This window comes from Typopeltis vanoorti, chromosome 10 (assembly GCF_054136105.1).
Source record: "Typopeltis vanoorti isolate ZY-2024b chromosome 10, IOZ_Tvanoo_1.0, whole genome shotgun sequence".
Lineage (NCBI taxonomy): Eukaryota > Metazoa > Arthropoda > Arachnida > Uropygi > Thelyphonidae > Typopeltis > Typopeltis vanoorti.
In genome coordinates, this window is record NC_143558.1 from 9,355,329 (window position 1) to 9,370,258 (window position 14,930).

At 38.1% G+C, this 14,930-nt stretch overlaps 1 protein-coding gene across 1 annotated transcript in view; it reads left to right on the forward strand.

Annotated features, from left to right (window-relative positions):
- LOC150102164 (uncharacterized) overlaps positions 1–14,930 on the forward strand; it is a 58,060-nt gene that overhangs the window by 21,765 nt on the left and 21,365 nt on the right. Inside the window, exon 2 of the mRNA XM_090399312.1 lies at positions 10,967–11,139. Within this exon, the coding sequence (XP_090255438.1) occupies positions 11,003–11,139 (137 nt within the window). The 5' untranslated portion in view covers positions 10,967–11,002. The remainder of the gene's footprint in view (positions 1–10,966; positions 11,140–14,930) is intronic.

The window sequence follows — 14,930 nt, forward strand, 5'->3', positions numbered from 1 at the left end:
GGCGGGATGTGGCTAGTATAGCCGTGTCATCTGCATAAAGGGCGATGGTGGATGTGAGAGGATTTTGAGGGATATCTGCCATATAGATGTTGAACAGGATCGGGGCTAGCAGTGATCCTTGAGGAACTCCAGCGAGGATTTTCCGTTGAGTTGATACTGTTTCATTGATTTTGACTTGCATCCTCCTGTTTGAGAGGTAAGATTTAATCAGGTGTACCATGTTGAGTGGAAGGTTTGCAATGATAAGTTTGTAGAGGAGGCCTTGATGCCAGATCTTATCGACGGCCTTTGCGATGTCTAGGAAGACGGCTCCGGTGTGCTGATTCCAATTAAATCCTGTGGTGATGTATTCTACCAGTGTATGGATCTGTTGAGTGGTGCTGTGTTTTTGACGGAAGCCAAATTGTTCTTGTGGAATGATATTTAGTTGGTTGACATGATCTTGGAGTCTGATGAGGATGATTTTCTCTGCTATTTTTCCTAAATTGGATAGCAGGCTGATGGGACAGTAATTTTCAGGTAGGTGTGGGTCTTTTCCTGGTTTGAATTTGGATGATGTCAGCTATTTTCCATGACTGGGGGAAGTGCTGCCATTTGAGGATGGAGTTCATGATGTTTGCCAGATGTGCTATGGCTTTGCGTGGTAGTGCCTTGATGATTTTGTTAGTGATGCCGTCGGGACCTGGGGCTTTTTTGATCTTGAGGTGGTTGATGATGCCGATTATTTCGGTAGGTGAGGTAGGCATTATAGGGCTTATATTGACATCGGGACGATTTACTGTGAACCTGACTTTATGATGGATCTTGTATACATTGCTGATGTTTAGGTTCTCATATGCAGGACTGCATTGTTTCTCTTGGTTTCTTGCTATGGCTTCGGCTTTGTCAGCGTCTGTGTATGCAAGGTGCTGTTCTGCTTGGAGAGTGGGAGGGGGAGGGATTTGCACTTGATCATGAGGTTGTTTAGGAATTTTCCATATGGAATGATCTGCTGTGGAGATGGAGGTGAGCTTGTTGTCCCATTGTTGATTCCTGTGGTTCTGGAGAGCTTTTCCGACAGATTTGTTTAGTCTGTTGAGGGCTGTTTTGTCCTGGGGAGCACGAGTGTTGTGATATCTTTTTCTTTGTCTGTTTTTTTCCCTTATTAAGTCCATGATTTCTTCCGGGAGACGATTTTGTCTGTGGGTAATCATAGTTAGTGGCTGCTGTTTTGGCTTTATTGATTTGATTGGTGAGGTTCTTTGTTGCTGTCTATTTCTTGGCTTTTATATGGGGAACTAGACCAATGAGTTCTGGTAGCACTTTCCTAAGTTTCTCCCAGACAATGGGGGGTTTTTTTTGGGGGGAAGTGACTGGTCTTTGTTCCCTACATGAAGTGGGATTGGGTTGTGATCTGATGATAATTCGTTCAGTGCTTGAATGCTGTGCTGGTATTTGATGTTGTGTAGGATGGCGATGTCTAGGATGTCAGCTGTGCCAGTTGGGCTATGGTGGGTTGGTTCGGTGGGTCCTGTTACGGCATCATTGTTTAATCTTGTGTAGCTGAAGAGGATACGACCATTTTTCTTTGTGGTTCTGCTGTTCCAGGAGGGATATTTGGAGTTTAAGTTTCCCAGCGACGATGATGGATTCATTTATGACCAGTACAGCATCCAATCAGAAATAGCAGCAGGGTCTTAGCCTGGGAGTTGTAGGTGGCGTAGATTTTGTCTTCCAGTTGAGTTTGTGTGGAATTCGACACCAGTGAGTTCTAGGTTAGAGGTTGGGGTGGGGGAGTGAGTATTCCATTGTGCCTGATGCAGTTCCTGATAAATATGGGTGTACCACCGCCTATGTAGTCCAGTCGGTCATTTCTATACAGTGTGTAGCCTTAGCCCCTCAGTTTTGGAAGTTCGCGCATTTGGCTGTGGGGTGGTTTTGTCTACATTTGAGGCATTTGTAGTCTGCTCTGCAGAGTTTCTGTGTGTGTCCGTATTTCTGACATATGTGGCACTGGCCCGACGAGGCTCTTTTTCTTAGTGGTTCAGTTGTGATTTTCAGACCACAGATCGTTGTTATGTTGTATATGTTCTTGTGTGTGTTGCGTATCTCTATGAGTACTAGGGGCATTAGACTCTTATCGCCTTGTAACATTCTACTGACCTTGACAGGTGGGAGATCGTGGAGGTTTTCAGTTATTTCATCGGTGCAGATGTTTTCTGTTATTCCCCTGAGTACAACTTTTAGGTTTTTCTCCGACTTCAGTGAGTAAGTATGATATTTAATATCTAACTCATTCATGGTTTTTGTGAGGTGTCTGTAGTCGCCTACTGTGGCAGACTGGATTTTAACTCCGTCGTCTACGTTTTTTTGCCCATGAATAGGCAATTTGGGGGTTTTGCATAATAGGCCCGAGGGCCGTCCGATCGTTCTTTTTCCAGTAGTACAATTGGCGGGACTTTTTCATTGCTTGGTGTGGGGAGGTCAGTGTTGGGGGTATCTTCTTCCATCCCCTCGTTTACCTGAGTCTCCGCTGTTTTACGCTTTTTTCGAGCATGGGTTTCTGTATGGTCTTTTGGGTGTGGGAGCAGAGATTATCAGGTTCATCTTCCCTTCTTCCCCTGGTGTTGAGTTGTCCCCTTCTGTGGAGTCCTCTGTTGCTGAATATAGGTTTAGAAACTCTGGCCACTCTATCTCAAATTTCTTCAACAGTTTTTTGAGGAGGTCGAGCGCCAGCTTCTTATCCAGAGATTGGACAAAGTCGCCGAGACTTAAACTGTTCGTGTTTAAAAGTATTCAAATATGCTTACCTGAGAAATATATACATATATAAAATAATTATTTGTTTTTAAAAAATCTAAACGTTAATTATATTTAATACATTTTTATTTTACTTATATTTGGTTTAGTTGAATTTAGTGCATAATATTTTACTGGGTAATCTCGCGAAAAATATCTCCAAAACCTAACACTGGAATTGCCCGTAAGGAATGTCATAATCCTACATTAACGTAAATATCCCTGCATATACGTGAAACACACATTGTGCGAAATTTGGAAAAGCATATTTGTAACCATAAGAGCAACAACTCATCCAGGTTTAAAAAAAAAAAATTCTAAAGTTACAGACACTCTACGTGCATAATTACACACAAACATAACAGGAAAGAAGCGCTGAAAACAACAAATGCGCAGAACGCAAAATTAATTTGGTTTTAGAACAAACATAGATAGCATTTACACTTAAACAGAATCCTTGAACCCTTAATTTATTGAAATCACTCTACTCGGATTGATTTATATAGTAATTGAACAAAAATTGCCGATATTTGTTAGAATAATAAATATCCTTTTATTTAATTTTTGAATTGGTTTGAGTTGATTTTCTTTCTTACTGAAGGTAGGCTGTTGAATACTTCGAGTGCTAAGTGTAGCGTTTATGCAATGTTTCTTTATATGATTCGATCAACGTATAAATAACGGAAATGTATGGGTTATTTATTGTATGATATAAACAATACCAGTATATTTATTTTTAGTCAACATTTCAATTACTTTGAGTCGAAGCTCAAGGTTTCAGTGTAGTGGGATAGATTTCTTCCAGCTAAAAATTCCATGTTGTAGAGTGGTTTAAATCCATACAAATATATTTACAAATATATATTATATGGATTATGTTTAGTCATATTTGTTTAATGGGTTGTCTGCACATTAATGCATTGATTCCTAATATGCAACTATTATCTCTAACCAGATTCAACCCCCCCTTCAATTATTTAACTACAGAATTTATACTATATTAGCTTCTCTATGTACAATATTTCGATTTGGCGTTGAACCTGAAAGTTTGCGTGAGAATGGCTTCCTGCTAATTTAAATTAATAGAAATCTTAAACAGGAATTGTATTCGACTGAAACACAAAATGAATGCCTGCCTGTATTGTATATTATAGTTATCGAATTAATCTGAAATAAATCAGGAGCACAAAATGAAAATTTTGACCACGTTAGTTGGAATAACTCGGGTTCGAATCCCGTATAGGGCTTAAGGAACAGTTATGAAGATTTTAAGATGAATGCCAGTCACACATACACACGCACACACACCGGTAGCCGGATATTTCCTGGCTGAAAGTAGTTTTTTTTTCTTAAATCCACAAAACAGACAAACCAGTCAAAGAACACACGCAACTATCAAATCTAAGTATACTGGCTTCATTAGCCTTAGCTGCTTTAGAGTAAAAAACAAGAATCGCAAGAAAGATAAACTATAATCTTGCAAAAGCAAACGAATAAAAAAATAAAAATGTACGCAGAAAATTACCGTATTTGAGGGAATCGATAAAATGCCATGATGTCAACTGGGACACACACACACACACACACACACACACACACACACACACACACACACACACACACACACACACACACACACACACACACACACACACAAATCAATATTTTCTTCATTTTGTGATTATCGTGTCCAAAGCGGTCATAAATATAAATCTCTGTTCATTAGCAGTAATGTAATTATTTTTGTAGTGATATTCACGGTTTAATAATACAATATTAATAATTCTATTAACTAACATCTTAGACTATTTTCAGCAAAGAATATTAATCTATCTAAAGCAGCAGACTTAAAAGCAAAATTATTACTGGACATTTTCATCATATGTTATCATATGTGAGTTAGCCGATCTCATACGGAGGTAGCAGGGTTTTTTCTCCCGGAAACTCGGGTTTTTCATCCCGCATACATACAAATCGGCCCTTCAGAACACACGCAATTTACAGACAAAAATTACTAGTTGTGGTGGTGTTGGAGGTGGGCGGTAGATGGCGTTGATGGAGATGATTCGTAGTAGAGGTTAGGTGTAGAGACAGTTGTGGGTGTCCTCCCGCGATGAGTCTTCGGACTCCTTGGAGGTATCAGGAATAATAATAATAATAATAATGTTTTTGTACGCTACAACACAATTTATGTTTAGTTGTGTTTCAAGTTATTACATAATGAGCATGCGCGATAGCATCTTAGCGGACGGGAAATGGCCTCCAGCCTGCTGATATGTATAGCTCTGTTCAATCATGTGTCAGACAAAATTTACTAGTCACTACACGCGCCGTATGGTGTGAGATCGAACGCTATACAGTTTTAATTTATGTAAACTCATGGCAGACGAACTTGGGGTAATACGCAATACCATTTTGTGTTTTGCACGATAAAATGAAAACGTAATGAAAAAACTAAATCTCTCCGTGCTACAATATAACCTAGAATTATCAAAGAAAGAGCCCTAAGGCTTCATTTCGGACAGTAAATTATATAGAAAAAATGGATATTAAAGATCCAACATTATTTCAAAGCCGAATATATGTAGAAACTTGGATAGTTTCGAAATTGTGATCAGAGAGTTTATGAGAATACCATACAATATGTATTTCCATGTAGCCCGTTACGCTGCGACATTTTATAAGCCAGAAAACGTGCTGTTATTACCTGAAGTTAGGTACTAAACAGCAAAAGATCTAAGGATGCCCATACTATGCAGATAATTTCATTTTGCAACTTGACGGTTTTGAATCCATTATTATTGTTATTATTACGTGACACCTCCAAGGAGTTCAAGGATTCATCGCGGGAGGGCACTCTACTCCACTGCGTTACACACATCTGACCGTCTTCCCTACTACTTAATTCTCCCACTACACACAACTACAATCAACGCCATCTATCGCCCACCACCGCCAATAACAGTAATTTTTGTCTGTAAATTGCGTCTGTTCTGATCCACTATGATAAAAAAAAAAAAAAAAAAAAAAAAATATATATATATATATATATATATATATAAAGCTAAGAAAAAGTACATTTTATGCTTTTCGTTTATTGTGACCACAGTTATTTTAATCTTGCAATTTTAACTGTATTACACGTTACTTGAATCTCGAATGAGGGTAAAGTGTAGGAAAATATGTTTGGCCGTTCTTTAACAAAGAGAATATTTATAATTTAATTTAATTTATAATTTAATTTTCGTATTTTGAAAAAAAGAAAAAAAAAGTTGGTGTGGTGTAGAATTTGTGCAGACGGAGCAAAATCAATGAAGAGGGGAAAATTTGGATATTATGACTAGGATGCCGCGCCATTTGAACAGTTTTTTTTTTTCACAAAAATTGTCCCGGTGTCCCACACACATACTTTAGGGACTCCAGTATCTCCCGTTTTTCAATATCCGATTTTTTTTTTTTTTTTTTTTTTTTCATAATGGCATTCATAAGTCTATGAATATAGTCTAAAAGCCTTCGTTTCGGCTGTTATAAATTAATAAAAATAGAGGATCTTAAAACTCCCTCTTTAATTCATAGCCGAATGTACAGAAACTTGTGAAAGTACACCAGAGCACTTACGAGAATACAGCTCTCGTCATGGGAGTTGCCTTCGTTTGCACTACTTAAAAGACACGACCTCTGTCTATGAGTCACGTGTATTTAGTACTTTTAGTTAGGTTTTACTGGCCTGAAGGCAGTATCGAACTGTGGGTTCTCATCAGAGACCAGGCAGAAAACTTCAAAAACCAAAAAAACGCCTGCATAACATCATAACAATCTTATGTCAGAGTTATCTTTTTCAAAATTGCAGAAGCAACAGTCACTGTGTGCTTGGATATGTTTCAGCAGTTTCTCGAACCCCAACTTCTTCCTGATCATGATGTTCTGGAAAGTGTTGTTTCAGCAAGATGGAGAACCGTGCCATTACGTTCGAACTATCCAGGAATACCTCAACAGGTGCTTTTCCGAACTGTTCGATCGGGAAGCGGGAGACCTAGACTTTTGGGCAACCCGTTCTCTTCGTCACTGGCAGACCCATTTCTTTTAAACTTATCCACCACTGCTCGAATCGCATCCTCTGTAGCTCCGGATCTATAAAACCTCCTTGAAAAGCGCTTTCTAATTTCACAACACTTCATTCCTTTTGATGTTGTAACAAAAATTCGCTCTTTTAATATTTGCCTTGAATTATGGGTCTGAAAAGAAAACATTAAAAAATTAATTAAAATTAAAAAAACATTTTAAACACATTCCAAATACTGCACGCCCACAGATGCGAGACCCTTCGACACTTCTGCGCATGTCAGAAGAAGGAGAATCCATTCTGATATTAGGGTAATCGATGCGTTTAGTGGGATGAGTGTTTATTATTATACGTCGAAAATTAGCTTTTCTTCTGTGAAAATTCTAGTTCTTAAAGTGGTAACTATTTTGCTTGTACAATAGTTGGATAATTTACGTAAAAGCACGTGATTTTGGTGACGAATTCCTGCAACGCCCTATTCCTTTCTCACCATCAACGTAAATTAACTATTCTTGACACATTGCCAAAGTCCGCTCTATGAAGTGTGGGCGTACAATACGTATGTTTCATATAAATGAATTCTTAAAGGGTCACTATCTCATACATTTGATGATGAAAGGAACCCTTGGGCAATATGTACTGGATTTAGTAATAAAGTTGGATAACGTAATTGTTAACAGCATATCAACATTGCCACCAGTTGGTGACAATGATCACGTAGTCGTGACCTAGGAGGTGCGAAAGCATGCAGAGGCATCTAGAGTGAAAGGGCACATGTGGAACTATAGGGCAGGAGATTGCGGAAAACTCAGAAAACAACTTAAAGAAGTTCTATGGGGAAAAGAACGTGAAGGGAAAGAAATTATTATGGCTTGGGTCATTGTTAAGAAGTATTTGATGATGGCAATAACAGACTGTGTGCCTAAATCAAAAAGGATTAACAAAATAGATGTTAAATGGATGAATAGGGAAATTAAGCAGTAATTGCAGAAGAAGGTAATGGAGAAAATGTAAACTTCGAAGATGTCAACAGCTGCATGAAATATATAAAGCGTGGGCAAGAAGAGTGACAAGTATAACAAAAAAAAAGCGAAATTAGAGTATGAGAGGAGACTAGCGAAACAGGCTAAAAAAAAAAAAAATTCAGGGAGTTTTCCTGCTATTCAGCTAGCAAGAGAAGGAATGATTATGGGAAGATTACTCTGCTAGATAGAGATGGCGCAAGAGTGACCAAGGAAGAAGTTATTGTGAAGTTGTTAAGTGATCATTTTGCTAAGGTTTTTTCATAGTGATGCTAATGATACTATCCTAAGGAAACAGGAAGTTGAGGAGTCCGTACTTCGACTTACCGTAATTCCTTAAAGGTGAATGAGGTAGAAGTCTGTGATTGTTTAAGTTATCTTGATAGGCATAAGGTTATCGGAGTGGATGGAATTTCACCTCGTGTTATGAAAAACTGCACCAAGGAACTGACACTTTCGTTGACTCGGTTGTTTAATAAGAGTCTGATGACCTCAACAGTCCCTGATGAGTGGAAAGAGGGCAAGATTGTTCCATTGCATAAAGGTGGAAGCAAAACGAATGTTTCAAATTACAAACCAGTTTTAATTTCTGGAGTAGTTGTTAAGGTCTCGGAGAGATTGGTTAAGAATATAATACAGGATTGTGTGGGAAAGGAAATGAAAGGATTCTGAATAGAGGTCATCATGGGTTCGTTAAAGGGAGGTCTTGTTTTACAAATTTGCTTACATTTTATAATAAGGTGACTACCGTTTTGGATTGGGGTGATTCATGTACAGTAATACTTCTGGATTTTACGAAGGCATTTGACAGGCTACCACATAATAAACTAGTATGTAAGTTAAGGCTAATGTGGTTGGAAAATCAGTTGGTCGATTGGATAGCAGATTGGCTTTCTAATCGATATCAAACCGTTGTGTATAGAAGTATCGCGTCTCTCAGGAGGGGAGTTACGAGCGGAGTCTTACAGGGTTCTGTTCCACTGCTGCTAAGTTTGTTTGTTAATGATATTGTGAGTGGTCTGCTAAGTGATATTCAGCTGTTTGTGGATGATGGTATGCTGGGAAAAGTTATTATTAGAAAATGTAAGGTTTTGTACATGTAATGCATTTTGGATCTCAATAAAGTAAATTTGTGTATCATATTGAACACGTCGCACTACATGAGGGGGGAAGAAGTATCGAAGATTCAGTAACATAACTTCCAAACCACGAAATCCTAATAAGATTGGGGGGGGGGGGGTTGCAGATAGTCTTACTGCAGTCCCGACATCAGTATGGTTTCTTTCTTTCGTTCTTTTTTTAATAAACAATTATATATGCTTGCATGAAAATACTAAATATTCATTTAAGAAATTAGAGACTGCAGTTTAGAAAATTAGTTTTGGTTTTGTTTGTAAACGCGATTTTGCATTGCCAACTCTTAGCATTGAAATGAAAATGTCAGCCTAGTGGCTGTGCGCTTCGCAACCATATGCCGGCGGAAGGAGTGTTCTGGGTTCGATTCCGGTAGGCGATGATGGTTAGGATCTGAAGGATCCTGCGACTAGTCGGTTGGAATTGTTTAAAGTCACATCATGTAAAATACCGACCTCAAGTAGAGGGGATGAGACAGAAGAAGAAGATTTATTCTTATTTCAAAATTAACGTCTTTTTTAATATATAATCTTTTGTTTTATTTCATAAAAAGTGCAGAATTAAAAAACATACGAACATAATGACATACGAATTAGCAAGAAGATAGTATTTGGTGGGGGTAAATTTTCGTTCTAAATGTGTGTGCGTGATGAGGGGGGTGGATTAGAAACTAGAACTTTCCATCCAAAGGGTGTATAATCAATATCGACTGAGCTACAGACGCTACTTTATGGAACTGTGCTCACTGAATATCAGTATTATTTGGAAATGCAATAAGGCATCTAAGGACACGATGTGAAAATATTATGTCTGTTGTGTGTTTTCGGCTGGTTTGCAGGAACTGACATCCTTAAGAGACCAGGCTAAATAACTTACTTGTTTAGAGTTCTTATAAAATTTCCCTTTATACTGTAAAGGAATAAACTCGAATCTTTCCAGTTCGATTGCGACACAGAGGTACCTCACGTGTCGGAACTCATCATTCTTTACTAACCATTCGTACATTTTCTTTGATCAAAGGCATTGAGTAGTCATCTTAGGAGACGGCACTATCATTTGCAGAATATTTTCCTAACAAAAAGCTTCCTTCCATCAATTTACACATAATAGATCCAAACACTCGCAAGGTTGTCTCCAAACTCCAGTCCTACAATTAGAGAGACAGCGTTGAATTGGAAATCTTCATTCTACAGACGGTAACTTTCAGACATTGATCAGTTTTTAAGACCGAACAGATGTAATTATCCAGTTTTCCGAGATCTTCGCCATTGTCCTTGAAATAGGTACTTCATATTGTGTGATGAATCCCTTGGTAATAACTCTGCTATGGTTTGCCAATTTGCAGGGGTAATTCGCTTATGATAATATGTCTACGTCATTCATTTCTGGGGCAGTGATAGATTACAGTCAGTGTTTCGCTAATGCAATAATTTCCACTATCTTTCCATTGTTCAATGCATCGCTGTTAGATCTGTTTGAGGTTGACCTGCCATTCAGCTGTATATCTGAGAATTTGTTATGCATAGAAAGATCATACTGTATGAGGTTATTCAGGAATGCGAGGCCCTTTCTGAAGCATTTTTATAAACACGTACTGCTGAGTCAGTGTGATGGCGTGTCGTATGAGGATGGTGTATTGTGATATCTGTATTCAGTGCTGGAAACGGAGCCCACTCACCGAACTGAAATGGAATCACACTAAGTTCACCTAGTACAGAACATTCATCCACAGTAGCAACCGTATTTTGACCATATTCAGAAATAAAAACCTTCAATACCATCCAGTAATTCCAAAATGGTTCTGCGCAGCACCTGATAGTGTCCCCGATTACAGAAAACTGAATTAATTTGTTTAAACCCTCTGTGTGAAGCTTCCTGGTAAGTTTCGTAAAGTACAAATAACAATTTTCATGGTATCAAAAAGTACATCGCATTTCTGCGCTTCATGCAAAATATTTGTTATCCACAGGCGCATCTGTTCGGGCGGTGGGAGTGACGAAAGGAAATGGTACGACTAGATGACCTGAAAGAGGGTGCAGACCTGCCAGGAGATATCGGAAGGGATACCGAGAACCCACCAGAATGGTTAGACAGAGAAAAGTTTAACCGAGGTCGGGAATTTGCCAACAAATATTTCTTCAGGTAAGAATATTAATTTTTCCTAAATAAAAATATTAAAAAAATTAAGCTTTTCTATTTTTTGTTCATTTTTTACCTGATTCGGAAACTCTGATCCAGAAACCAAACCATCGAACCCATCATGGACGTGAATGTTTGTAATTTTGAGTCCTTCCTTCCATCCTGTGTAATAGGGTCACTGTCCCCTTCTTCATTTACAGCTTCGAGATTTAAAACCAATGCCCCCTAAACTTTGTTGTATACATCGTTCAGCGGAGTAATGAGAACTTAGTCATCTTCAATGCTTCTAATATTTACACACGCATTCATAATTAGATATCTACATATCGCAATGGGATCAGTGTGCATAACTACTACCTAATATAACCAATCACGAAACTCGGCTTCTCTTTTACATAATTCCTTTTACTTGTCTAGAAGAGGGGAGATCGTAAAATATATGGGGAAGTCAAAAAGTAAAGCTACAGAAACATGCAGCGTTGTTGACTTAAATTTTTTGAGGTAAAAATAAAAGGCGGATTTTTCAGAGAAATGTTTCAAAATGATAGTCTATCTTCAACACGATCTTCGTCTATATTACTATCGTTTCATCGACTATATTCTTAACAATTGTAAGCGTTCATAGCGAATGGAACTATTCCAGACTCGGGTTCAATACTTTATGAACCGAGTTCCACAAAATGGAGTACCCAAAGGAAAGCATAGCGAATATTGTAAGCAGCATATTGTTGCATTTATCTCATAAGTCAGTTGTGGACATGCACCGTCTCGTCGACTCCAAGAACAAATCCTAAAATATTTCCTATGAAGGCCATTCCTGGAAGCTCTGACACAGCAGAATACTTGACCATCAAGAGCAAAATTGGTCCTCTCCTTTTCAGTAAGAGCCGCCAACATCAAAAGTACGGTCGTCCCTGCACTACTACACGTCATGCATCTTTGAACTATCGGGGAAAATATAGAAGCTGATCTGTACAAACCGTTTACTTTAGTTCTTTTGGAATCACGGCAAGCAAGAAGTGGAGCTTGCTGCTTGCTCACAAGACGGATTTAACTTGGCAATGTTCAGATATCGCTTGTTTACTAAAACCATTTGAATGATTAAGAAAATTCCTATCTCCACTGATCTTAGCAACCATTCTAGTCAATTACTTCCTAGTATCTTCTCCGTCTCACTTCGACAGAAGTAATCACAAAGGAGCCCTTGCAGAAGTATCCGTAATACTATGGGAGACAACATGCCATCTCGTTAGACAAACAACAAGCGAAGGAATGCATCTGTTCTCTCTCAAATCCAAACAGTTGTGTACTCAAAACTCTTCAATTTCATAACCACCCAGCACGAACTCGAATCACAACTATGCATTCCTAAGGATATAGGAATTTTTTCAAGTAGCCTCTACAAACTCTGCCTTTAGAACAGTTTATTTTGGGAAGTTCTCGGTTCATAAAGTATTGGTTCACGCCACCAATGCTATGCAGGCTAAGAAATTACAGAATTTAAATTTGTCTGACGATTCTATTCATCTTGTAGTAACTTCCGAACTAGCAAGTAATCCAATTGGTAACGTGATGATCTTAGAGGAGAAAAGTCCTATGAAATCCTGGACAGAGAAGGTCTACACAAAGGTGGGTTAGTCTCGAGGTTTGATTTTTAACATCTGACTGCAATTTTCGAAACTTGGGAGAAGATAGCATTGCGAAAAAGGGTGTCGTCAAAGATTTTGTAAAGTGTCCAGGCAATTACTGGTTGGTAGTGTATTATTATTATTATTACATAACACCCCCAGAGAGTCCAAAGACTCATCGAGGGAGGGCACTTACTCCACGACTCAGTCCACTAACTGCAACGGACCGTAACTACCATCATCATCTACCCCAGTGTTTCTCAAAGTGTGGTACGCGTACCCCCAGGAGTACACGAAAGGTCGTTACGGGGTACGTGGCAATTTTCGGCTATGCATAATTAAAGGAGTCATTATATTTTTCAACAAACAGTGCAATAAGAGATAACCGGGATAAAACGGCACTAACTAATGAATCACATCCCCTCTCCAACAGAAACTGCCCAGCAAAACCATACGTTGCCGGTGGAACCTATGGTTCCACCGGCAACGTATTTTGCTTGACACCACCCCCGTCATTAACGGGCTAAAACTAAGAAATACATAGCGAATGTGTTTCAGATATTATGGAATTCGGTCGAAGGGAATTAGCATTTCAACTCAATTGTTGAAATGCTCATTTGTCTTTGATTAGTTTAATACCGCACCAATCATATGCAGTTCTTCGCTGCTCTACGTATCTCAAGTCTTGTAAATTACTGGTAATTTTTTTATTGAAATAATGGGAAAGAAGATGACGCTATTTGGGTAGATGAAGAAGTGATAGCGAGTAGGAGCTTCTTGGTAAGTCGCACCATTTTCAGTTTTTTCCTGAAAACTTTAGTTTCCGAAAATTCTCGCACGTATCTTGCAACACGATTTTTTAGCTTTAATTTTGGGGGAAAAAAAGTTAGAGTTATATTCGAGTAAATACAATATTTTTTTTTTAGCTTTCAAATTCTTACGTATGGATCATTGGTTAAAGATTGGATTTATAAATCCCCCAAAAGAGAGCAAATAGAAGTAGCTGTAAGCAACAAGAAAACGTTGATATTGCATCTGGATCAAATGAAATTGATGAGCATGTCGTCTGACATCTCTAGAGAACCAAAATTTAAAAATAAATTATATTTTTTTGTTTATATGAACATATAAAAGAGATATTTAATTAATTAGGAGGTACTTGGTAATAAAGAAAATTTAACAAGGGGTACGCGGATATCTGAAGTTTGAGAAACACTGATCTACACCAACGCCAACAACCGCTGATCATCACCACCACTAGTATTTTCACAGATAGTCATGAACATCAATGCCCACAGCGGGATTCGAACCCGCAGCCTTTTGGCTGGAAAGCACATACGCTGACCACTCGGCCAACCAAGCCGAGGTGTACCCATACTCCTGTATAAAGGTATATGTAATTATTTTTCTTGGTTAAGGTGTAGATGCGAATGCATGTACACACGAACACATACACTCGTATGTGTTCAATTTAACCTTTTTGAGGAGGATGATGTTGCACGGGGCGTGTTTGTAGTCTTGGTATTTGAGGGGATTTTTTTAGGTAATTTACCATCACGTTATAATAACTATATATATCCCGATTTCAACTCTGTTTATCCAGAGGCAGTTTGTTGATCATATCACTTATGTAAAAGCTTTGGGTGGCTTTTCCGTAGTGATAATTATATTTATATGTTATGTAGATTGTTGAGTGTGATCTTGTTGTCTGATCTGTTGTTTTGCTTACTCTGTAGTTTGGACTGAAGTAATGTTTTAGCATGGCTGTGTAGTGGAATAAGTGTTTCACCTTAAATATTTGGTATTTCTGTCCTTACTGCCGGCATAAGTGTGGACTATTCTCTTTGTTTCCAGAATATCAGTTTCAGCATTTTATTTTGTAGCGATTGTAATCTGTTAAGTCTGTAGTCTGTGCAGAATGTGTATGATGTAATCGCGTATCTTGAAATGTTTTTTCATAATGCTTTATAGATTACTATTAATTAATTTTTAAATTCTTATTAATTTTTTTAAATTTTTATGTTGGTGCCAGAATAAAATCGAATTGTATCATCAAAAAAATCGGTGCGATATTGTAATAATAATAACAATAATATCCACGATGAGCAAACGATCAAAAGCATTAATAAATAAGTGAATGATAGTAGATTTCGATCGTACTGACAT